This window comes from Rhynchophorus ferrugineus, unplaced genomic scaffold, assembly GCF_030347505.1.
Source record: "Rhynchophorus ferrugineus isolate W39M unplaced genomic scaffold, kcgeb_rfMv2 rfM10, whole genome shotgun sequence".
Taxonomy (NCBI): Eukaryota; Metazoa; Arthropoda; class Insecta; order Coleoptera; family Curculionidae; genus Rhynchophorus; species Rhynchophorus ferrugineus.
In genome coordinates, this window is record NW_027472589.1 from 277451 (window position 1) to 302079 (window position 24629).

The following is a 24629-nucleotide window of genomic DNA, read 5'->3' on the forward strand; positions in this document are numbered from 1 at the left end:
GGACGTGGAGCCGGAAACGCCTCCTGGAGCTGGTACCGATCGGAGCACGAATTCACAGGCCACGTCGGAGCGTCGACATCGCAAAAGTAGAACGTGCCGTGGATCTATTTTGAAACGGGATGCACTCGCGCGGTCGGCAGGACAGGCAGGGGTGAATGCCGTTTACATCCTAAAAATAATTGCATAGTAGTAAGAGTGCCGTGGCCAACGACGTAGCCGTTGGCGGTGTTGCCGCTAGCAGCGCGTGCATCCGCTGCAGCAGCGTACACACTGGAAAACGCCGTGGACAGTAAAAGCACATTGGCGTGCGTGTAGATTGGACAGATTTCTGCTCATGCGCATTTGTTCCAAATTAACTTGACATATTTCACAACCACGCGTTATTGTTTACGAGAATTGTAATTCGAAAGTAATTTTGTTGAGGTTATATAATTATTTATTATTTAATAGAGAAAATTAGCAGCAAGCAATACAAAAATAAGCGTATAAGGTATGAATTATGAGTAAAATATTATAATTTTGTAGATTACAATGGAGCAAAAGTATATTTTTGTTAAATAATATAAAACATAACTTGTTCGAAGAATATACTAAAGCTAAGAATGAAAAATGGCAATATTTGTAAAATTTATAACTATAATTGTCTGATTTTGTAGATATGTCAAAGGATTACTAAAAAGTAGATGGTTAAATGGAACGTCATGCATTTCCAGGATAGTGTAAATATAAGATGTAGTTAATAGAAAGTACGAAATAAATTGATAACATAAAAATTGAAGGTTTGTGATTTATTATTTCTTTCGGTTAATATAAATCTTCGGAGCGGATAAATAGCGCAGAAAAATTGAAATAATACATCGTATAACACATTTTATTGCAATAAATGGAATAAAATAAATAAAAAATCTAAAGATAAACATACAAACAACAATAAAATATTAAAAGATTCAAACAAAAACTAGAATAAACATAATTTTATTTTGTCATAGTAAACTACAGCGCCTTTTTTTATCGTTTTATCTTGATATTTTACTTCAAATTTGTCCGAATGATGTAAAACTGTTTGGCTTATTATTTAGTTCTTGCGAGTTCTGCTTTCTTATGGAATCTGATAATTAATCTATATAAAATTAATATGAACAGATTTGGATCTATTAAGCTGTATTTTCCAGTGTCTAATCCATTTGTAGATCTTGTTGAGCACTACTTGTACTTTTACTATACCTTTAAAGAGACTCATCTTTTGCCATGGCAAGTGTGTCGTCGGCAGATGTTCCAAGTACTGTTTCTTTTGTTGTTAGGATATCAGCAGTATAGAGCAGATATAGGAGTGGCCCCAAGCCACTACCCTGTGGAACTCCGGCCGAAATAGGTTTTTTAAGCATAATTATTCGAGCATTCTTAAGACATTCGGAACATGCTTCAGTCTCAAGGCATCGAATATGCACGACAACATGATGATTGATTTTCGTGGCAGCTCCTTCAATAAACCAGGTGGGGTGAGTGATCATCCAGGAGCCTTTATAGGATTGAGGTTGTTGTTAATTTATGCGACAACTACCATTGGAGAAATCTGATTTATAGCTGCATAGGGCTGATAAACAGAATTTGTATCTAGATGTAGATTCTATATCATTTTGTTGGAATACGTTAGCTAAATGTTGTAAAATGAAATGTATTTTTTTACTGTTACTGTTACGACCTCTGGTGCAAAATGCACGGGAGATTCTTTTCTCTACTGCTCTAAGTGTCGTGTTCCAAACACGGATCGCATGCCAGAGGAGGAGTTTAAGGACCGCGGTGATCGGTCGGGTTTATCGTCAGAGAACGGGACGTGGCGGACGACGTGGCAACGCGTCGGGCCAGTTTCCAGCGGGCGTCTCGACGCCAGTCGCGTCCCGGCGTCAGTTTTCGCCATGACGGACGACAGGACGCAGCGCGTTCCGCGACCCAAAGGACGCTCGGCCTCGATATGCGCCGGCAGCTCGAGCATGGAGGCGATCCCCCCGATGCCGCCGCCACCGGGCGACGGCACCCCGACGCAGCGACGGCGGCGACCCGCCGCCCGCTCCCAGAGCGCCCGCATCGCCAACCGCAGGAGCATCAAGTACCGCAACGCTCAACAAGGTAACGTCGAGAGCCCACAAACTTTTACAAGAAGCAAAGACGCCAAAACAATGGTCTGATGCTCATCCTCTTTCGTTCCAGCGCAAGCCGACCGGTCTCAGTCGAACAGCGAACCCAAACTGACCGAGGACTCGACTCCCGATGTGTCGCCCAACATCAGACGCAAGGGTTCGCAGAGACGGGGCACCTCCGTGTACCAGCGGAAATCCGCGGCCTTCCTGGACGTGCCCGAGAGCAAGAAATCAACCAGTCACAGCAACACGGACGGCGAGGAGGACGAGGACAGTTACAGGCTGAGGAGCTTCAGTTTCACCTCCAAAGGTACGACCCCAGTCGTGGGAGAACGAAGTCGAACGCGCGGCGGAATCGGGTCAGAGTTTTCGATGTTTTTTTTTTCGCTCTAAATTATCGTCTCTCGCCTTGACACCTATACGAAAATTTGGGTTTCGCCGAAAAATTCGCGTTTTATCGGTTTCTATTTCTGAACGCCTGTTGTTGTTCGTTTCTCAGCGGACGGACCAGCGAACGTCGATTTAACTTTTCTCCTTCCGACCCCATCTCGACCGCTCGTCGTGCAAAAGACACGGATTTTCGGAGAACGACCGAAGTTTGGCCAAAACACGCGCCGTTGGAAACTTCTCGAATAGGCTAGATGACCGTACTCTAGACTAACCATTAAAAATACATTTATTTTAAGATAAAACTGGGATTACTGAAATTTTACCAGAAATAAAAACAAATAATTCCTAAATTCGCCACGTCAAGCCAAACATCAATCAGAAACGGTACGAAACATTGACGTCACTTAGCGTGTCATAACCATCAGATCCGCATTCGAACGTTTGAACTCTTTAGTGCGCTTCGATTTTATTTGGATTATTTATCTTGTATCTCACGGTTAAAAATCGGTTTTGTGCTACCAAAGAGAAGAAAAGATAAACGAAAAAATTCGTCGATAGTGGTCGTAACTGAAATAATAATTTTAAAACGAATACTAGAACTCTTACATAATTGATTAAGCATTCAAGGCACACTAACCATGAAAAATGGTGGATTATTGAAGAACATTAAGTAAAAATACTATCGGTATAACACTTGGCAAGGAAATTAATAAATAAAGGTAATAACTCTAAACAGTTCCCCATAATAAGCACAATCGCCACTTAGGAACTGTGACAATAATATTTCTGACGACAAAATCAAAATTGTATGATAATAATTTGAAGATACAGATGCAAAAGGATGGGGCAGAGCTACCAAAATATTCATCCTACATAGTTGAACAAAATAATTAAGGGACTCGTATAGACAACAAACAAAACAAATGAGGCCTGACCTTAAACGTTATCGACTGCTGCTTAGTTTCTTTTACGCCATTTGACTTCAGTGATAACATTTGAGTTCATACATTGTCCGTGTGTAAGTATTATTCGAAATGTCTGAAACTGGTCAGTTTGCCATAACACACACACACACCATATTGTAAAAACCCTGATAAAATCACATTATTCAATCAAATATGTGTCCTTAACCTGATGAAGAATAACCCATCGAACTATATGATGTACAAGAAACCAGATATTTGATCTCGGTTTTTCGCAATCTAATCATAATGGGATTTGATTGACACTTGTTAGAAGCCCGTTTTCTTCTGTCTAACTGGCATTGGAATCTTGTAGAGACCTATACTGACTTCATGCACACTTGTATTAATAAACCATCACATTATATTAAATATAATTTTCTATATTATTCGACAACTGAAAAAAATAGTAACGTTACTAGGGACTCATGTGCACAATAAACAAAACAAATGAGGCCTGACCTCAAATGTTAACGACATTGTTATTATTTACCTCGATATTATCGATTACATTTTAGACATTAATAAATGTACATAAAATAGTAAATACTTACATCGGAATGTTCTTATTACTTCGAATAAATTACACATGTTCAAACTATACTGGCTGATTCCTGCCTTGTAAGTTTCAATCACAATTTCTACGGTGAAACGAAAATACATAACTTGTTTTAAGTTTTAACTTATGTATAATTACATTAAGGGCCCTCACACCATGGATAAACATTAAAACGTCTAATTATAACACGAAATTATTAAAATTTTGTATAAATAAGATGACCAAAACACGCGCAGGTTTGAAGCGCTTTAGTGTACAATTAAAATTTCACTATTTCAAACGTCAATGTTTCTTTCAAATCCATTTTTTGCGGAAATAACTTATTACGGGTAAAATAAAGACGTAGGATTGTTATAAAGTAGCAGTTCAAAGTAGGCATCTGGCCGACCACGACAACGATCAAATCGTTCACCGAATCACGATGAAAAAATGAGAAAACTAACGACGCTATCTATTGTCTGGTGGTGAATCAACGAAATTTCCGTTGTTCTATATATAAATACCCTTTTTTCCTTCGACAAACTGCACGGATACGTCATCGGAGCGATAAACAAACCTTAGTGGCGGTTGTAAAACGAACTTTATCATAACATATAGCGGAGAACGTTAAATATCCAGCACGATGCCAAGATTTTATTATCGACTCGATGGGCGGCTGCAACAATAAGAATCGGAAACGATCCACATCGCTAAAACTCGAGTATACGATAAACAAAACGGACACGAACAATTTTATCACTAAAATTAATTCTCAGACGATAAACCACTGACGTTAGGTGTCACTTACTGAAGTCAAATCCTACGACATTTTCGAGAAAAGTCAACATACCCTAAAAAAGTGACAGCAGAGAAGCGATTGTTTGGAAACGTCATCCCGTTGTCACTTCCATTCAAATAATCATGAATTAATAAAAATTACAAGGTCTATTAAGAATTTTACGCTGAATCCATACAACATTTACATTTTAAGATATTTTAAAATGTTGTTCTAAAAACATTAGAACAAATTAGGTGATTTTCTCAAGTTGTTTTGCAATATAGTGATACTGTGTCGATGTGATAATGACAAATATGAGTTTATCGAACTCGCGACTGCGGTTATTTCGTTTTGTTTGTGATTTCAACGATTTTACGAAATCAACATATGGATTTTTTGTTTTGAAATACCATAGCAGAATAGTCTTTCATCGTTAGTTATAATGTACCACAGAAAAATCTCCTTATTTTCGACTAGCGAGTAAAAAATGCGATAATTAATTGATTTGCGACGACATCTTCAATTATTATTGGTCCGCAACAACTCCTAGCTCGTATTTAAACATTTTGTGTTATTGAAAATCAAAATAAATAAAATTTAAGTGTGAAAATCAGATTCGACAGCTGGAATATGATGAAACAGAGATTGTTTTCTTCGAATCAAAAATAGAAACTCATGAACAATAAGTTAAGGAAAAGTAAAACGTCACCGATGACAGGCAAATGTCAAATGCGTGGAATTTTACGGTATATAATACAATTACGCTAAAATCACGACCAATAGACGGCATAGAAAGAAAAATCTCGACGCGGTACATGCCGGCCGATGCCTTTCGCCAGAACATTCGGAACAATAAAAAAATAACTCATCCAGAAAAAATAAACGTCCGTCGCAGAACATCCCGGCGTTTCTCATAAAACCGGCAAAACTATGTTAATAGTTTCGGGAGAAAAAATAAATGCCCCGTTTAGATTTATTTATCTTTTTCTGATCTTCTCGCCGGATCGCATAAATAAAACCCCACCGACAATAGATGGCGCTGCGGAACGGTTTCTGGTTGAACGCTCTGTGACTACGCGGAATGACTGACAAAATAGTCAGTTGTCAAAATAGCGTTAGGAACTATCGACTGTTTAGTATTTAACTACTTTTTCTACAAGAATTTGCAACGTTGCCAGTTCTTGTTAATTATACATTCATTGAAAGAATATAATAAAAAGAGAATAAATTACTTTTGATTCACAAATTAACCTAAAATTTCCATCTCCTCCTTCGTTGATATTTTAGCAGCTAGTTTGGCTGCAATCATATTTTTATCTGATTTTAATGACTCACACGGCTCTCCCTTTGATACGCTCAAATTTAGAATTAGTAATATTTTTACCAAAATAGATACTTCCAACCTTAAAAATAAGTGAGTGAGCCAAACTTCAATGTTTCTTGTTCAGTTTTGATGCTACAGATTGATTGTATGATCAACGATCTGTGATTTTAATGAGATATACTCACATAGAGGACATCCAGTCATATTTATCGGTACTTTTACTTTCGCAGGGTTAACTATTAATAAAATATAAAGAATTTCGTATAGAATTTAATACAATTTGCAAAATTAAAATAAAAATTGAATTTTTGACTTCACAAAACAGATCTATAACAGAGCCGCTGTATTTTGTTATATTCTCTCGATTGCTTGTAAATGGCAACGTCGCAAAACCATATATACCGTTTAGGATTTTCCATAAATAGCCACTACTTCCAAAATTAGCCACCATTGGTCTTATTCTTATATGTTATATGATTTCATGTTTTTAATTTAAGCCTTCTTTCGTTGATGTTTCAAAGAATAATAATCTTAAATAATTCCCGATTAAGGATAAATAAAATCGTTTTATTTAAATATTTGGGGGTCATTCCTCTTTGCAGTCAAGCCAAATATATGAAATATAAAAATAATTTTACATCATTCAAGATGAAACTATTCTTTTGAACGTAATAGTACCCGGAAATTATCTCTTTCCTTTTCTCTCCTAAGGAAAGTCCGAGGAGGAATTCGTACATCTCCGTCTGTTATCGCTGAATAGAAAAATAGTAGAAGTGTGCATTTGACTGAAATAGTAATTACTATTTTCAGTCGCTAGTTTTTCGACTATCGACTGTTTTCAGTCGATAGTTCCCAACGCTAGTCCGTAATCAACCCCGCGGCACATATCGCCGCCTCGTAAGTGTAAATATAGAGGATATTTCGCGAAAATATAATTTGTAGGAAAAGACACGACCGTACAATGGCGATGAAAAACGGGGAAAATTCATGAGTGGTGTCGCCGTTGCCAAGTCGGTTACTTCCTGGTATCGTGAAAATGTCATTACTGTTAATGCTAAAAATACGGTCTCGGTTGGCCGAAAATGACTTTGAACTTTAGTCCGGTTACGTTTACATTTTTCGGTTAACAATCGGACGTGTATTAGCCTATGATTTAGTACGAGAAATCGTTATTAATAAGAGATAGAGATAATAAATGTGACTGCGACGGCGGTGAGTAAACATTATTTCATCTGGAAAAGCTCTGCGGGATATTTACGGACTTGCCAAAACCATCAAGCACCGATATTAACTCGGCGTATAATTAGCTGAATAACTTATTCCGTTTTCAAGTGGTTGCTACACGAAATCAGACACTTTTCGTTATGTACACGCACACACACACACACACATGCTGCTTAAAAATAAATATTATTAATTAGTCATTTTACAGGCCCAAGTAATTAGGGATCTGTCGGCTTGAAGTTTGGCAACATCGCGTGACCGGCCTACTTAGATTTAAGGCAATTAATAGAAATAAAACGTACGCTTGTAGAAAAAACAGTTGGAAAGGTGTTGTTTTTACGATAAGGGAACTTTGATTATTTTTTTATTCCGAATATATTGCTGTGACATTTATCTTTTCGAAAGAATGCAATTTCTTATATATGTAAAGGGCGTTCAGTTTAAGATCTTTAGAACACTAAAGTCAGTCCAACAATGCAAATATAATAATAGCAAACGGTAGGGAAGTTTCTATACTCTCCGTCATATTTTAAATTTGGCATTTTTGTGGAACAGAAGCAACGAAACGAACAGAGGTTTCAAGTAAAACGTCTCCGGTAAAATGACACATAACCCTGTTGAAAATTCGAAACAGAAAACTTCGAGTAATAGAGGGAAAACTCAGTATGGGTCTCTGGAGAAAAGTTTCGCTACGTCCATTATATAGATGGAGCGATAATCGCCAATTCAAGTAATTTGATTAGTCATTTTAAATCTTGTTGTGGAGACATTGCATTGACATTGACAACTTTGCGTCACGTACCATTGACCAATGAAATTTAAATACAATGCAAATCAAAATTGTAATTAAATTATGTTTCCACAAGTTTTACTAAATAACCTGAAATATATACTACGCTATAACGTAAAAGTTTGTTTCTTCGTATAGGAATAACTCAACAACTAGTAATAGATTAGTTAGTAAAGAAATAAATTATCTAAAGCGCCCTCATGTTCATCCTCTTTACAGTTTCCTAAAGGCGAATGAGATCAAAAAAAAACTTATGATGAACGTTTTAAATAATTTTTCAAATATTCTTGTTGAGGAATGTATATTCTTGAATCCTTGAGCTCTAATAGATCCAAAAACTATCTTGGTCAGGTAACTTTAAGCCAATATATTTATTCGGATACTTACTCAAAATATTTTTCTCTAAAGAAATGAACTTCATCGAGGTATATTCTGTATATGAGATTTTCTTTATGATATAAAACTAACGTTGTATAGTTGTATAACCTCTCCAATAAAATAACCAATGCAGGTCATCAAATTTTATGACGTCAGCACGTTGCAATGTTGCCGCAACAAATTGAACTTTTAATTGATTTACATGTTTTGAAGAATTTTATAGAAACTTGACAACAGTGTCGAACAATACCGGCACAGTCAGTTTCTTTTTAACTCGGATAAAATAAGAAGGAAAAATTCCTTACGATTTTAAGACGAATTTCATGTCTTTACAAACTGCGTTTGATATGGTTGTTTTACTAGAAGGGCTATAGTGTCATTTTATTTTAGAATAAATGTTATTCGGTCTTCAGAAATACCAAATTCGAGCGTAATGATACGGACAAAAAATCCGCTCGAAGTTAACAGGTTAAAAAAAAAGTTTTTCACTAAATTAAAGAAGGCCTTGATTACAAAACCAGACTTGTAACCTCTTTACAATAATTGAGCAGACAATCGTCGGGGTTAGGACAGGGAGCGGGAAAAAAACACGGCCTTTTACCTTTGACGAGAGAGGCCGCCATCGTCGAAAAGGCAAATAAAACGTCTCGCGAGTCGGAAACGAACCGTTTCGCCTCCGTACCTTCTCCGGTGAATATTTTATAACTCCGTACGCCAGTTGTCGGTCGTTTTTTGCCTCTGCCGTCTCTTTTTTTTTGTTTTTAGTTCACGTTCACTCAACAATTCTTCTTTCTTTTGTAGGAATATTCGCCAAGCACACCGGTAAGATATATCGCATCGAGCACTTTTATAGGGGAGATCAGAAAGAAAAAACGCCCTTTTTCACAAACCGAAACACATAGAGGGCATTGTTTTTTTTTGCTCTCCTCTTATAGAGACGATCGAGTAAAACCACAAGGGCTTGGCATAAACATCGTCGTCTCGTGCTGTTTGACGAGTTTTGATGCTTTTTTTCGCTTGCTTTAAGAGTTTCGCCCTTTCGCCGAGAGATGACGCGCTATCGAAATACAAGTTACATATTTTTATAGAGTTTTCGGTCAAAATCCCGCGCTATGTCTCTTAATAATAATTTACGAGCACTAAAACGCTAAGTCGGTACGATAAACTTTTTATGGACAACCTAAAACGGTTTTTAGTATCTCTCGCGACGAAAAGAAGGAAACGTAAACTCTCAATCCAATTGAAACGACAATCAAATGAAAAGATTTGACGTTGGTTGTCAGTGAAATTAGGTTAGGGTAAACCATAGAGTAGCCAGTATAGTCCTTCCAATAAAACGTCCAACGCATGCCATCCAAATTTATGATGCAACGTTGCCGCACCAAATTTTAGATTTCGTTTATTTTGACTGTGACTTGAACGAAATATTAATATAAATAAAATAATAAAACAAATATAACGTTTTAAAATATAATTTATTTCAACACTACAGTACATCTAGAACATATTTATTGAAGCCACAATAGTTTTCAGGTTCATAGACCGATTTGGTTACATATTCGGACGCATTACACTTCATTCTGTCTTTTTTTTTTCAAGTAGAGTAACTCTAATTAGTAAAATGAGAAAGAAAAATGGTCCGAGTTTAAAAGGGATTTTACGTTTTTATAAACTGAATTTGGCAATAGATTCGATGGCGTTGACTGTTTTATTGGAAGGACTATATACGAAAACAAATTGTCTATATAAATACTACACACCTTCTTAATCTAGATAACTTGAGCTTTTTGGTTTGATCAATGTATTTTTGAAATAAAGTTTAGGAAATTTCCTGCAAGGAAACCGACGTTTCGTTTTTTTATTTCCGCACAAGCAATTGATACAGAACGCATTTTTGGACTGAAGATACATTATAATCAAATAATAGTGGTCATAATTAATTAACAAAAACTAAGAAAAATATTGAACATACTCTTAATCAGACACACAAAAATGGCGTCATAAACCAACTGAAGCAAACTATCGTATTAAGCCTTTATCCTTTATGGATTTGACGACGATATCTGTATAAACATGCTATTTTACCATATACTGGATATAGTGTCGTCTACAATATTTGTCAGTCATTATTTTTTACGAATACGTATATGCAACCAATCAAGCGCTGGGTTAATGTGCTCTCTCTTCATGTGATTGGTTCATCGACAGTCATCCGTTAAATGTCAGTGAGGAAACGTTTCAAGTAGTTATTTTTATAAAGAAAAATGAACGCAACTCATTCTAAGATAAAATCCAGGAAAACTGATAATAACGGGTGACAAATCCATTTCCTCGTCTTGCATTACGCCGAAAAACACTACGACATGATCTAAATTTGCGCGTCATGTCGAGAATGCAATTTAAGTCTCTTTAGACACAAGCCGCCCTTGATTTTAATACTTAAAAGTGCGTTAGACAACCCGCGCAGTTTACCTTCGCATTTTCCGCATCAGAACCGACGCGAATTCGAGTTTCCAGTTAAATAATAAACGGCGGGCGCCAGGGGAGGGAAAAAAACCATCAAACATTCACGGGCGGGTTATTATCGAATTCTCGACGAGATAAAAGTTGCACGGGCCCGGGAACCGTCGAAAATACGTCGGTTTTTACCGACAACAAACCCCCTCCGTCTGTTTCGACCCGGGACAGGTCTCCAGCGACATCGTAACTCCAAGACGGGGCGGTTTTTCGACGATCTGTTTGGATTACCTTAATTAATATGAGGCACAACACCCCCACGATGCGTGTATCCCGTCGGTGTACACGTCCCAAACCAACACGACCCTCATACACTGACTATTATTCGAAACTGATTAATTATATAGACGGGGGGAGGTATCTCTCGATCCGTACCTTTACCGGAAGCAAAACTTTCGAACTGTAATGTGGGGCATGTGGGGAAAATCGAAAAATTGTCTGTGAAATACTTCCTTCATCGAATAGTGACGGGCGATGAAAAGTGGATTCATTTTGAAGAGTATAATCCCAAGAAATCATGGTTATCACCTGGAGAATCCGACCAATCGACGACTCCACACGCCAAATCGTTTTGTTCGCAAGACAATGCTCTGTATTTGGTGGGACCAGAGCGGCGTGGTGTTTTGCGAACTGTTGGAACAGTTAATAGTGATCCCTACCTACAACAAATGATCAATTTGAACCATGCATTGGTCAAAAAGTGTCTAAAATGGGCTTAAAGACATGGTAAAGTGATTTTATAGCACGATGACGCGTCGTCTCGTTACGCAAATCCAGTCAGAGAAGCGTTGAAAGCACACGCCGTATTCTCCAGACCTTGCCCCGCCGCTATCAACTTTTCGCATCAATGGGACACCGATTTGCAGAATAGCACTTCGCCAATTTCGAAAATGTTAAAAAATGGCTCGATGAATGGTTTTGATCAAAGGACAAACAGTTTTTTAGTGAAACGTGAAAAATAGGCAACAAAAATAGTGTATAGATTCAAATGGCCGATGCTGTGAATAAATTAATTTTTCCATTTTTTTGAAAATTACGCAGTTCTTTTCCAATGACTTTCCGGTACATTTTGGTATTACGTACAATATTATTATTTTTATATATGTTGTATAAATCTTAGAATAATATTACCATTGTAATGAAAAAAGTTTAATATTTCTGATATAATTGTATTTTTCATGTATTTTCCAACTAATTACTTAAAATGTCTTTTTTTTGCTTTTATTTTATTCTCATTTTTACTACTATTACTATTATTATATTTAAAACTTTCCGATACTCATATTGGCCCAGTGCCACTGTATGTTTTGTGTCAGTGACACGTACCAGAGCTAACCGAAGGCACTAAGCCATATTTACTTACGATAATCAATGTGTGGTTGGTACGCCGCACGCACGGCCTCCAGGTGAAGTCCCCCGGGTCCCGTCGCCGACTCGATTAGGACGACGTCGACCGCCCGGGCGGGAACCCGCGAGGTTTGCTTCCCTTAATTCGTGTCAACCCCGACAAAGTCTCTCGACGTCGCGCAAATACGTTTTCCCGCGATAGGACCGTCGAATAAAAGTAGTAGGCCGTGTTATCGTTAAAAAAATGACTTGGCTGTGGTACGGGCGGGGGGGGAGGGGGGTCGGTGGTAATTTAATGCGGTCCGGCCACCGGATCCGTTCGACGCCTCAGTGCGGAAGAAGTAAATCGGCGGAAAATTAAAAGATAATCGGATTATTATTAAGAAGATTGCTGCGGTCTCAGCTCCGTTTTATTGTTTTCTTTCGATTTTCGAGCACATTTGCCTCTTCTTGAGGGATTAAGGTATTATCGTAAGAGAATTGACCAAAAAAAAAAAAATTTAAAAGCTTACGAGACGTCCTGGAGTATTCCGGGACAGTATGTCTTTTCTTCAAACGCCACTTGGCCAATTAGGAAAAAACAATTATTAGTAGGCTGATCTGCCTGCAGATTGACAATGCTGTCTGTGATAAACTTCAAATAGTTGTTTGAGTGATTGTTTTCCTCACTGATAGAGGCGTGGTTGGAAAACAACATTTTTTTCGGTCAAGTCTGGATCCGTTTTATCGGAGTTCCCTTCGTTAACCGTGGCCGATGCTTAGTCATCGTCGACGCCTACTAATACCACCAACTAATTAAATCCAGGGCTTCGTAAATGGAAAAATGTAATTGTTTTCGGAATACTTTCATGTTCCGTACGGAAATGAATATCTCGACTGTTTTCGTGCTCGGATTAGACGGTTTGGACGAGCGTCGATCCTGGCATGGAGTAATATATGTCAGTGTCAACTTAATACACATAATTTTGGAATTGTTTTACGTGATCTTAGCGAGAAGGCGCTGAAAACGCCATTTCGCTGCATTTCATTGGTTCGAATTACCATTACAGAGACCTTTTTCATTCATTTCATTGGTTGAGGATATCATACGTATCACGTGACTAAACCCTGACGTCACATTCCACTGATCAATTAAGTTTGAAATGAAACCCAAATGTTATTTCTCAAAAGAAAATCATTAAGATAAAATTCTGCATAAATACAAATATTATAAAAAATTAAAATGCTAAAATATAAGTTTGTATAGTTTATTGAAAAATAATTTAATGTAAATATAAAACAAGGTGCAACCTAATTGAGAACACAATATATCCTCCTGGCAAATATAACCAAAATTGCCTATAGCGTTCATCTCATCTCTTCGTTCCCTCATACTGAAATCAGACTAAGTCTGTGTCTGTGTTAATATTTTATTTATTTATTCAACACGAAAAAGTATTTAGGTCAAGTTCAATAATTAATTTGTAAATTTTATTGTGAAAACTGTGGATCGAATAATTAAAATAGTTAAATTGTATGATATATGTCGAAGTGGAGGAAACAAACCAAAAAATAATAATTTAAAGAATAGCAACAAAAGTTAAAATGTATGATTATATCAAAATTAGTGCTGCGCTCTTCTTACTGTAAAATTGAATAGTGAAATCAAAGAGACCGTTTAAAATATCGATTAACAATTTTTTTTTATTACTCTTCGTGAGTCCACAATCTGCCCTATTGGCAATAAGTATTTCTTCTGTCTATATTATATATACATGTAGAAAATCACTTCATTAAGCAATCTTCTGTATAAAATATTATCTTAATTAATTAGTTTTATTCTAATGCTTATTCTAAAGTCTACATATGTCCAGTAATCAGATCAGGTGGTGTTAAACGTTTTAGTCTACGCACTTCACTATCACTTCGCATATTTAGCTGATTAGCGAGTAGATTGGGATGCACTGACACTCTTTCGAAGTACTTCACACAAACACGTTGAATTACACTCGTTATAGGTTCTAGAGGAATATCGCGTTGTATCACTTTATTTGAAATATAGTACAGAGCATCAACAATGGCACGCAACACCTGATTTTGGAACCGTTGAATGATGGATATATTAGATTTGCTAGCGGTGATTAACAATATAATAAAACAATCATGATATACCATCATGTCTACAAAATCACTTTCAACTCTCTTGATCTACCAATTTTATTATTTAATTTTGTATTAATGTATTTTTTAAAACATAATTGTTGAACAATATATATTTCTGACTCCATGCAGTAGATCCAACAAGATTCCATCTTGGTTGTAGCCTTAAGCCAAAATATTTAGTCGGTATCTTAACCAAAATACATTTCTTGAATTAAGCGAACTCCTTCAAAATAATTAAATTTCTAATTGATCTTGTTTCTAAATGATTGGCACTTCAAACATTTTAACAACACTAATGCTCTAAATAATAGATTGTATACATACCAGGTAAAAACAATGCTGTTACACTCACACGCATCTTTAACTTAGGCTGTTCACCAACTAATTTTTGGAACAGAGTTGGACATTTCTTCCAATGAAAACGTCTCGTTTTTTATCTCTGCACGTATACTGGATACACAACCCTTTTTTACATCAAATAATAGTGATGATAAATTACAAACATGCTGAATGGACTCCATGTCAGGTACACAAAAACGGCGCCATTAACAACATGAAACAAATAATCGCGTTATCGAAATGAGCCAATCAGATGCTTTTGTGGGGTGGATTCAAACGAACCAATTAAAAAAGTGGTCTTAGTGCCTGCATCGGTGGGACCGTGCAAAACATTTCCTCGGTTTCGCCTATTTAAGTTAAACCTCTATATATACCCTATGGATCTTATTTTAGCGATGAATCCAAGACGGCGGCGACGGTCAGATGCAGACCGTCGAGTGATTCATGACGACCGCCCGTCGTGTTTACCACCTTGCGAAAATGTGCGGCCGATTCCTGGCCAAAAAAAAAACCCGAAATATTGTGACACTGATCTAGGCGAACCATGTGGTCGAATCGCGTTGCCTATAGCGTCGATTTGGCCGCTGACAGAAAACAAGTCCCGTCTTACGTCATTAAACGAATACCGAATGGGCTGCGAGATAATTATTGGCCTGGCAAGAGGGTAATCTCGGTTTCGCAACCGTTTCTTATATAGGACCGCTCGTCCGTTGGTTTTACACTGAAAGGTGTGTTATTTTGACGTTGGCCGCGTACCCACGTTTGCTTCGAACGGATGATGGGTTAGGTCAAATCCTCACGCTGAGGAATAACAGGTCAATTGAAGAATCCCCGGCCTGATACATATATGGCGCTACCAGAATTAAATCCATATGTTTTTTAGTTAGCCCCATCATTTGGGTATGAGAAAGCTCTGTAGAAAGTGGGTGACGCGCGAGCTCACTTTTGACCAAAAACAACGACGAGTTGATGATTCGGAGCAGTGATTGAAGATGATCAAGCGTAGTAAACCCGAGTCTTTGCGTCTATATGTGACAATGAATGAAACATCGCTGCATCATTTCACTCCGAAGTCCAATCGACAGTCATCCGAGTGGACTGCACAATATGAACCCGCTCCAAATCGTGGGAAAACGCAAGAGTTGGCTGGCAAGGTTATGGCGTCTGTATTTTGGGATCCGCATGGAATAATTTTCATTGACTACCTTGAAAAGAAAGGACTATCAACAGCGACTATTGCATAGCCTTATTGGACCGTTTGAAGGACGAAGTCGCCGAAAAACAGCCGCATTTGAAGAAAGAGAAGTGCTGCATCACCAAGACACTGCAACGTTTCACAAGTCAGTGAAAACCATGACTTCGAATTGCTTCCTCATCCGCCGTATTCTCCAGATCTGCACCCCAGCGACTATGTCCTGTTCTCAAATCTCAAAAGAATGCTCGCTGGGAAGAAATTTTCGCCGAATGAAGAGGTGACCGCCGAAACTGAGGCCTATTTTGAGACAAAGGACAAATCGTACTACAAAAATGGTATCGAAAAGAAGCTGGAGGGTCGCTATAATCAGTGTATCACCCTTGAAGGGAATTATATTGAATAAAAGAAACTAATTTTGCCAAAAATATGTACTATAGTACTATGGTTTACTATGGTAGGCCGGGGATTTTTCAATTGACCTGTTAAGTCGCGTGTGTGAACGATAAATTCTTAATTCTCAACGAACCGTTCTAAACAAAATTGTATGCCGCCCGAACTTATTCCTTCCGTGACGACGATACCTCAACGATCAAAACAAAACTATAAATTAAGCCTATATATAGGCACTGAATCCGCATAACGTTGTCCATCAACAGGGAACCATTCGTACGTAACTTTGAACTGGCGACGAGTTTCCATCAGGTGAATGGATCAGGTGTCGTTCCCTACACTTGATTAATTTAATTTTTTCCCAATTTTTACAATTTCATCTCATCAAATAAGAGAACGAGAGTAACTGCGGAACGATTGACAATCCAACGTCAAGCCGTATGTAAATATATATATATATATATATATATATATATATATATATATATATATATATATATATACATATACACTACACTACTTCAAACACAAACAGATGATTTATCCTATATAGGGCATCAAACGTAACTCTAATCCGATGACGGCTTATGCAAATTATTTCGAACCAGACGCCGGTGAAATCGTCTCCTCTCTCGCTCGTCTGGTGGGTCCTCCAACGGCTGTTACCCCCGGCCGAAGCGGGAGCAACATTCCTCCCGCCGGTGGCTCGTCGATATCGCTCTCGGATAGCTCGACAGGCCCATTAGCCGGAACTTCGTTCGCGGATCATCAGAAATCAAAACTGCCGCTGATTTATCGGAAAGAAAGGGCGCGGATTTAATGGAAAATCAACCGGCAATCGCGAGACAGCGCGCTTTTGTTGTCGTCACCAGGCGGCCTTTTTAATTTACCACCATTATCGTATAACGATCCTCCCTGTTGTTCGCAGGAATCATCAACAGGGGCGATTCCTTCCGTAGGAGACGGTCCAGGTCCAATTCCCTGTGCCCGCCTGCCATGGGGGGCCAGACCCCCTCTCCCGTCCTCGACAACCACTGCATAGAAGTATCGAATTACACCGTGGCGCTGCTAGGGGCTCAGGGGGTGGGCAAGACGGCCCTCATTAGCCAGTTCATGACATCGGAATGCATCAACACCTATGAGAGGCAGAAAGGTAAGTCCACCGTTTCATTCCATATCTGTATACAACTGGTTAGTTCGATATTCAATCGGGTTTTTAATTTGAAACTGCGCCGAACTGCGAGTTTCCGATAACGGAATTTTGTTTTCGTTGTTTTCGGCTTTTGTTTTTTTGTTATTTCGTTCCCGTTGCAACGCAACCAGCTCGACCGTAAAATATGCAGAGGGTCTTTATGGCTCGGCGTTCCCTCCGACTAGAAATTAATTATTTCCGCGGCTGCAACGATTAGTCGGACAATCGATAATCTTGAAATCGGATTATATCGATGCGGCAACACCGGAATAGTTACGGCGGGTTAAGGGAAACCGACCAAAAAAACACCAGCAACAGGTCGACGCCCAAATCTTTTAATAATCATCAAACACCAACTGGAAAAGTTCTCCTACATTAAATTTGATATTTGACTATCAAAATGTTTTCAAATCACATGAACATATGCAGTATGGACGTACGAGTACCAGCCCAATATTCATGGAAATGTTGGAACATATCCTCGTTAAAACAAGTAACCGAGATAACATATATATCGAGATTTCTCAAAAACCTCACAACTAAGTCAGTTCAGGCATACATTAAAATTGCCAGGGAGGTACTTGCCTGTAAAAACGTGGTACATATACTCCAAATTCACACATCCACCGCTTGAATAAAATGTAAACATTCTCGACTGCCTGTTTGACCACATTCTCATCCGTACTCCCATATGTATATTTCAAAAAGTTCTCACGTTAACTCAACAGACACAATTATCTATTCAGCTACATACTTTATTGAAAAGTCGTCCCTGTCCTATCCTAACACTTGATCATAAACATCAACTCAACAAATCATCAGTTTATTTGTTTAATTATTATTACTAACTCTAATTTTACTCTTAATTGATATTAAAAGCCCGTGACTCAAATCCTGTTTCTACCCTAACTCAGAAAATATAATTCATATATACTTAGTAATAACCCTTAGTTAAAATATTTGCCCTGTCCTAACTCAATATAGATATTTAAAAGCGTCTAACTCTAATAAGAAAATATAATTTATATACTTAGTAATAACCCTTAGTTAAAACATTTCTAACTCTGTCCTAACACAATATAGATATTTAAAGGCCTCTAACTCAAATCATGTTCGTACCGTAACTCAAAATATATAATTTATCTGCTTAGTAGTGACCCCTAGCTAAAAGACTAGTCTTGTCCTAGCTCAATATTAATATTTAAAAGCCTCTAACTCAAACCCTGTTTTTACCCTAACTCAGAAAATATAATTTATATGCTTAGTAATAACCCTTAGTTAAAACATTTCTAACTCTGTCCTAACTCAATATAGATATTTAAAGGCCTCTAAGTCAAATCATGTTCGTACCGTAACTCAAAATATATAATTTATCTGCTTAGTAGTGACCCCTAGCTAAAAGACTAGTCTCGTTCTAGCTCAATATTAATATTTAAAAGCCTCTAACTCAAGCCCTGTTTCTACCCTAACTCAGAAAATATAATTTATATGCTTAGTAATAACCCTTAGTTAAAACATTTCTAACTCTGTCCTAACTCAATATAGATATTTAAAGGCCTCTAACTCAAATCATGTTCGTACCGTAACTCAAAATATATAATTTATCTGCTTAGTAGTGACCCCTAGCTAAAAGACTAGTCTCGTTCTAGCTCAATATTAATATTTAAAAGCCTCTAACTCAAGCCCTGTTTCTACCCTAACTCAGAAAATATAATTTATATGCTTAGTAATAACCCTTAGTTAAAACATTTCTAACTCTGTCCTAACTCAATATAGATATTTAAAGGCCTCTAACTCAAATCATGTTCGTACCGTAACTCAAAATATATAATTTATCTGCTTAGTAGTGACCCCTAGCTAAAAGACTAGTCTCGTTCTAGCTCAATATTAATATTTAAAAGCCTCTAACTCAAGCCCTGTTTCTACCCTAACTCAGAAAATATAATTTATATGCTTAGTAATAACCCTTAGTTAAAACATTTCTAACTCTGTCCTAACACAATATAGATATTTAAAGGCCTCTAACTCAAATCATGTTCGTACCGTAACTCAAAATATATAATTTATCTGCTTAGTAGTGACCCCTAGCTAAAAGACTAGTCTTGTCCTAGCTCAATATTAATATTTAAAAGCCTCTAACTCAAACCCTGTTTTTACCCTAACTCAGAAAATATAATTTATATGCTTAGTAATAACCCTTAGTTAAAACATTTCTAACTCTGTCCTAACTCAATATAGATATTTAAAGGCCTCTAACTCAAATCATGTTCGTACCGTAACTCAAAATATATAATTTATCTGCTTAGTAGTGACCCCTAGCTAAAAGACTAGTCTTGTCCTAGCTCAATATTAATATTTAAAAGCCTCTAACTCAAACCCTGTTTTTACCCTAACTCAGAAAATATAATTTATATGCTTAGTAATAACCCTTAGTTAAAACATTTCTAACTCTGTCCTAACTCAATATAGATATTTAAAGGCCTCTAACTCAAATCATGTTCGTACCGTAACTCAAAATATATAATTTATCTGCTTAGTAGTGACCCCTAGCTAAAAGACTAGTCTCGTTCTAGCTCAATATTAATATTTAAAAGCCTCTAACTCAAGCCCTGTTTCTACCCTAACTCAGAAAATATAATTTATATGCTTAGTAATAACCCTTAGTTAAAACATTTCTAACTCTGTCCTAACTCAATATAGATATTTAAAGGCCTCTAACTCAAATCATGTTCGTACCGTAACTCAAAATATATAATTTATCTGCTTAGTAGTGACCCCTAGCTAAAAGACTAGTCTTGTTCTAGCTCAATATTAATATTTAAAAGCCTCTAACTCAAGCCCTGTTTCTACCCTAACTCAGAAAATATAATTTATATGCTTAGTAATAACCCTTAGTTGAAACATTTCTAACCCTGTCCTAACTCAATATAGATATTTAAGGTCTCTAACTCAAATCATGTTCATACTCTAACTCACATTAAATAATTTATCTGCTTAGTAGTAACACCTAGCTAAAAGATTAGACCTGTCCTAGCTCATTATTAATACTTTAAAGCCTCTAAGTCAATCCACGTGCCTACCCTAACTTGGTACGTCAATTTATCGGTTTAGCTTTAATACCCAACATAAATACCACTCCGGATCGAACCCCGACACGTCCGCGCATTGCGAAATGGAATTACGTTCGAAAGCAACAACACACGTAATTCCGTATGCATCGCGTGGCTTACGAGGGCCGTCGCCAGAAGAAAGAGCCGATATCAGAGGGTCCGTGGTGGGAACGGGGGCCGCCATCGAACGGTAATCCCCGCCGGCGTCTGAGAGCGTCTTAATTTAAGCCGGTACGCGATTAGATTAGAGCCGTAGCAGCGTCGCGGCCTCCGAGCCCCTTCCCCTCACCCCTTCGCGACCCCCACCGAACCGAATCGATAAGCCGACTGCGACTGTCGCGAACGCCACTTGTCGCCGTCCGTGATTAATTAGTTTTGTTTCGCACGTCGCGCTTAATTAAAGGCAAATCTTCCGCGATTATACCTACCGCACAGTCGGTCAAAGTCGAACTCAAGGCGCTCGTGGCCCGCTCAAAGGGAGGATTAAATATTCTTCCCCCTCTCCCCAAATTATCAGACGGTTAAATCCCGCCGTGTCTTTAGGTAAATAGGCGCGATTCTTTTTACGAGACGATATCGGATTCATCCATCAGACGAGCGGAACGTGTCGTATTTAATTACGATAGTTCAGCTATTTTAACGGTTGAACGTCCTACCCTAAATCAGATATTCTTCTTCGTTAGAATACAAAACAAAAGAAATAACGTAATACACAATTTCCATGCACGATACATCGAAATGTGTGTTTTTACGGTTTATAACCTCTAATTATTATCACTAATGTTCTGAAGAATTTTGTAGACATTTGACAACAGTGGCAACATAAATCGAATTCTATAGACTAATTCGGTTACATGTACCGATGCATTAGACAGCATTTTGTCTTTTCTTAACCAGTGTAAAATGAGAAGGAACAATCCTTTTCGAGCTTAAAACAAATTTTACACTTTTACAAAGTGGCTTTGGTAGTATATTCGACGTCATCTATAACGTGCATTGAACACTGATTGCTGGGGTAAGATTTAAGCTTTGACTGAAATAGTAATTACTATTTTCAGTCGCTAGTTTTGACTGTTTTGACGCTAAAAATAACATAAAATCCGAAAATAAAGAGTTAGCACCTCATTTTGCTTTGATTTTGACATTTCGGTCAAACGTCAGCGCCGCCGGTGTCAATTTCTAAGTTTCGAATTTTTTCACCGCCCCCTCCCGTAATTATAGTTGCTCCACAACAGTCGGCGAAATAAACTGGCAATTAGTGACGTCAAGCGGGCAGCCGTTCGAACACTTTAGAGCCTTTTAAACGGCGATTTTTCGTTTCCGAAAATATACAAGTGGGGCCCGACAGCAAGCGCGCGATTTATTTTGATTGGAAATGATCCGATATACAAGCATCGGTTTCTATTTACTTTTCTGTTTGTTGCTCTTCCTCTCCCCCCGCAACGAGTGATGAGCAATAGACAAAGAAAGCCGCCGTCTTTATATTTATTCCCGATACCTTCATAATCAATTTTGACATTTTTCCGTAGGTTCGCGAAAGTACTTATTCTTATAACGAAATAATACGCTGTGTTGCCAATTTACTCGGATGTTTTCTTACGAGGCTCTACTCACTAAAATTTGACTTTGCCACGTTGTCAGCTCTTGTAAATTGTACGTATATTTCATGAATATAATATACATAGAAAATATTTTCTTGAATTCAAAAATTAAGTAATTATAATTTCAAGTTGTAGGGATAATTTTAAAACCAGGGTATTGAATAAAAACTATATTTAAAAAGGACAATAGGAAACTATTTAACATCTCTAACAAATAAAAACAGAGATCAAAATAAATGATAAAGCAGCTACTTACATGATAAATGGCAAAATAGATAAAACAAATTCTAAACGCGCGAGATCTTGATGTCGAGGTGGTCGAATAATACTAAAACTGATATACAGTACTGATAAATCAATATACCGATAAGTAACGATACTGGAAATGGATGATATTGATAATATCAATAATTGACCATGACAATGGTAGTCAGTAGCGATGATGGAATATGAACCATTATGGTTAACAACCATCTTAATCCACAATGATGGGCAATGGGCAACAATATCAACAGATAATAGCGATAACTGATAGCAATGCTAATCTGTGATTGGATGAAGTAAACTTAAAATAAATACAAAATAATTAAAAGAATAATCATAAAAATTAAAATATATTTATTTTATTAATTTACTATCTATTATTATTATTCTCTCTTCCTTCGATGTTAAAAAAAATCTATACGAAATTTAAAAAAGACAATAAAAACAAGACGAACTAATTCGGTGAACTTTTATGACATTCGTTCGACGATCCAGTGATATTTGACCGACCGAATCGACTACAGCTACATCCGATTTTCCGCGATTCGCCGAATGTCAACCACAAACAATTGCGCGATTATCATCGATAAACGGTTTTACGGCCTTTATGTCAGCCGCCCTTCACCTCATCGCTCTGCGGGAACCGGAAATGGGGAAATCATAATGACGATTTCGATAGGAGATCCAGATTTTTTCCAAAAATCATATCAATAGTTTCAATATATGAAAACAAGAACTATTTAAAAACGTGTATTACTCGGCCGAAGACCCTCATCCGACTCGGAACCCTTCGAATTTAAGGGACCGCAAGCGAATTTGCAACCGATAACAAAGAATCATTATCGCTGACGGTAAATCTACACGTCCCGTTCCTTGTTCCCCGGATAGACTCGTCGAAAATTACCCGGATCGAACAATCCTCGACTAGCTAACCATCTAGAACTCGTCAAACTAACCCATTTATTTATGCATATTTATATTGACATTAGGAATAAATTCCGCGTCGGGTGCCTTCGGTTATAGTCGGGAACGATGATCTCGTAAAGACAAAAAACGATAAATGACATCTGATCTTGTTTTTAGTTGTTTCATTATTTTTCAGCCATACTAATTATATTTTATTTAACATATTACGGGAAAGCTACGCGTCTTGTTCCTTTTCTGTGGGTAAACTCGTCGAAAGTTACCGGGATCGATCTATCCTCGACTGGCTAATCATCTAGAACTCTTCAAACTAACCTATTTATTTGACATTAAGAAATAAACTCGTGTCGGGCGCCTTCGGTTATAGTCGGGAACGAACATCGCGTAACGACAATAAGCGATAAATGACGTCTGATCTTGTTTTAAATTATTTCGTTACTTTTCAGCGATACTAATTATTTTTTATAAAGTTATATTTAATACACAAAAGAGCAAACATAATTTTGAAAGTTTAATAATAACTTTCAATGTTTCTTTCTGTTGGCAACTGTTTTTCAATTCATTGTTTGTTGTTTCAGATACCCTGATAAAAACGGAAACAGTTTCTATCATGCTCAACGGCGAGGAGTCCGAATTGACGTTCCAGAATCTCGGTTCGTCAAAGGTAAGCCGACGCATTGATTTACTTCGTTGTACGATCTTAAAAAAAAACGGAACATGACGGTAAATCTCTCCCAATCCTTCGCAACAAGACGCGAAGCGAAAGAGCTCGAAGCGCCGAGCGGCGCGGAGTGAGAGGGGAACGCGGAACCGGAAAAGAAAGAGTAATGTTTTTCGTTTAAAATTAATTTCAAACGAATTCGAGGCGCGCGCGTGTGTTTCTGTTTTTTTGTCGTTTTCAATTTAATATCGAACGCGTAATATTCGGGTAACTGATCCGAATAAACAGAGTTTCGGTGTATAGGAACGTTCGTCTACCCGTTAAATTATTGATGTCGGTCGGTCCCTTCACCTTCGTCATTTTATCAACATGTAAATACTTGATAGGCTGTTCGTTGTTATATACCACCGATGTTCTTTTTTTTA

General features: G+C 37.5%; 1 protein-coding gene and 1 long non-coding RNA gene across 5 annotated transcripts in view; one reads left to right on the forward strand and one right to left on the reverse strand.

Annotated features, from left to right (window-relative positions):
• Positions 1–28: 28 nt before the first annotated feature.
• LOC143204311 (uncharacterized) lies at positions 29–22833 on the reverse strand. The gene is made up of 2 exons (XR_013007555.1): positions 22612–22833; positions 29–169 (listed from the first exon to the last, which is right to left on the reverse strand). It is a non-coding gene; the product is annotated as an uncharacterized LOC143204311 (long non-coding RNA).
• Positions 383–24629, forward strand: part of Rgk3 (Rad, Gem/Kir family member 3) — a 28431-nt gene continuing 4184 nt past the window's right edge. For 2 of the 4 annotated variants that reach the window (XM_076416861.1, XM_076416863.1), the window contains exons 1-5: positions 1659–2127; positions 2209–2448; positions 9324–9344; positions 17381–17605; positions 24122–24207. In XM_076416861.1, coding sequence (XP_076272976.1) covers positions 1674–2127; positions 2209–2448; positions 9324–9344; positions 17381–17605; positions 24122–24207 — 1026 coding nt within the window. In that variant the 5' untranslated portion in view covers positions 1659–1673. Of the gene's footprint in view, positions 780–1301; positions 1500–1658; positions 2128–2208; positions 2449–9323; positions 9345–17380; positions 17606–24121; positions 24208–24629 lie in introns of those variants that run through there. The other 2 variants (XM_076416865.1, XM_076416864.1) reach the window with 2 other exon arrangements.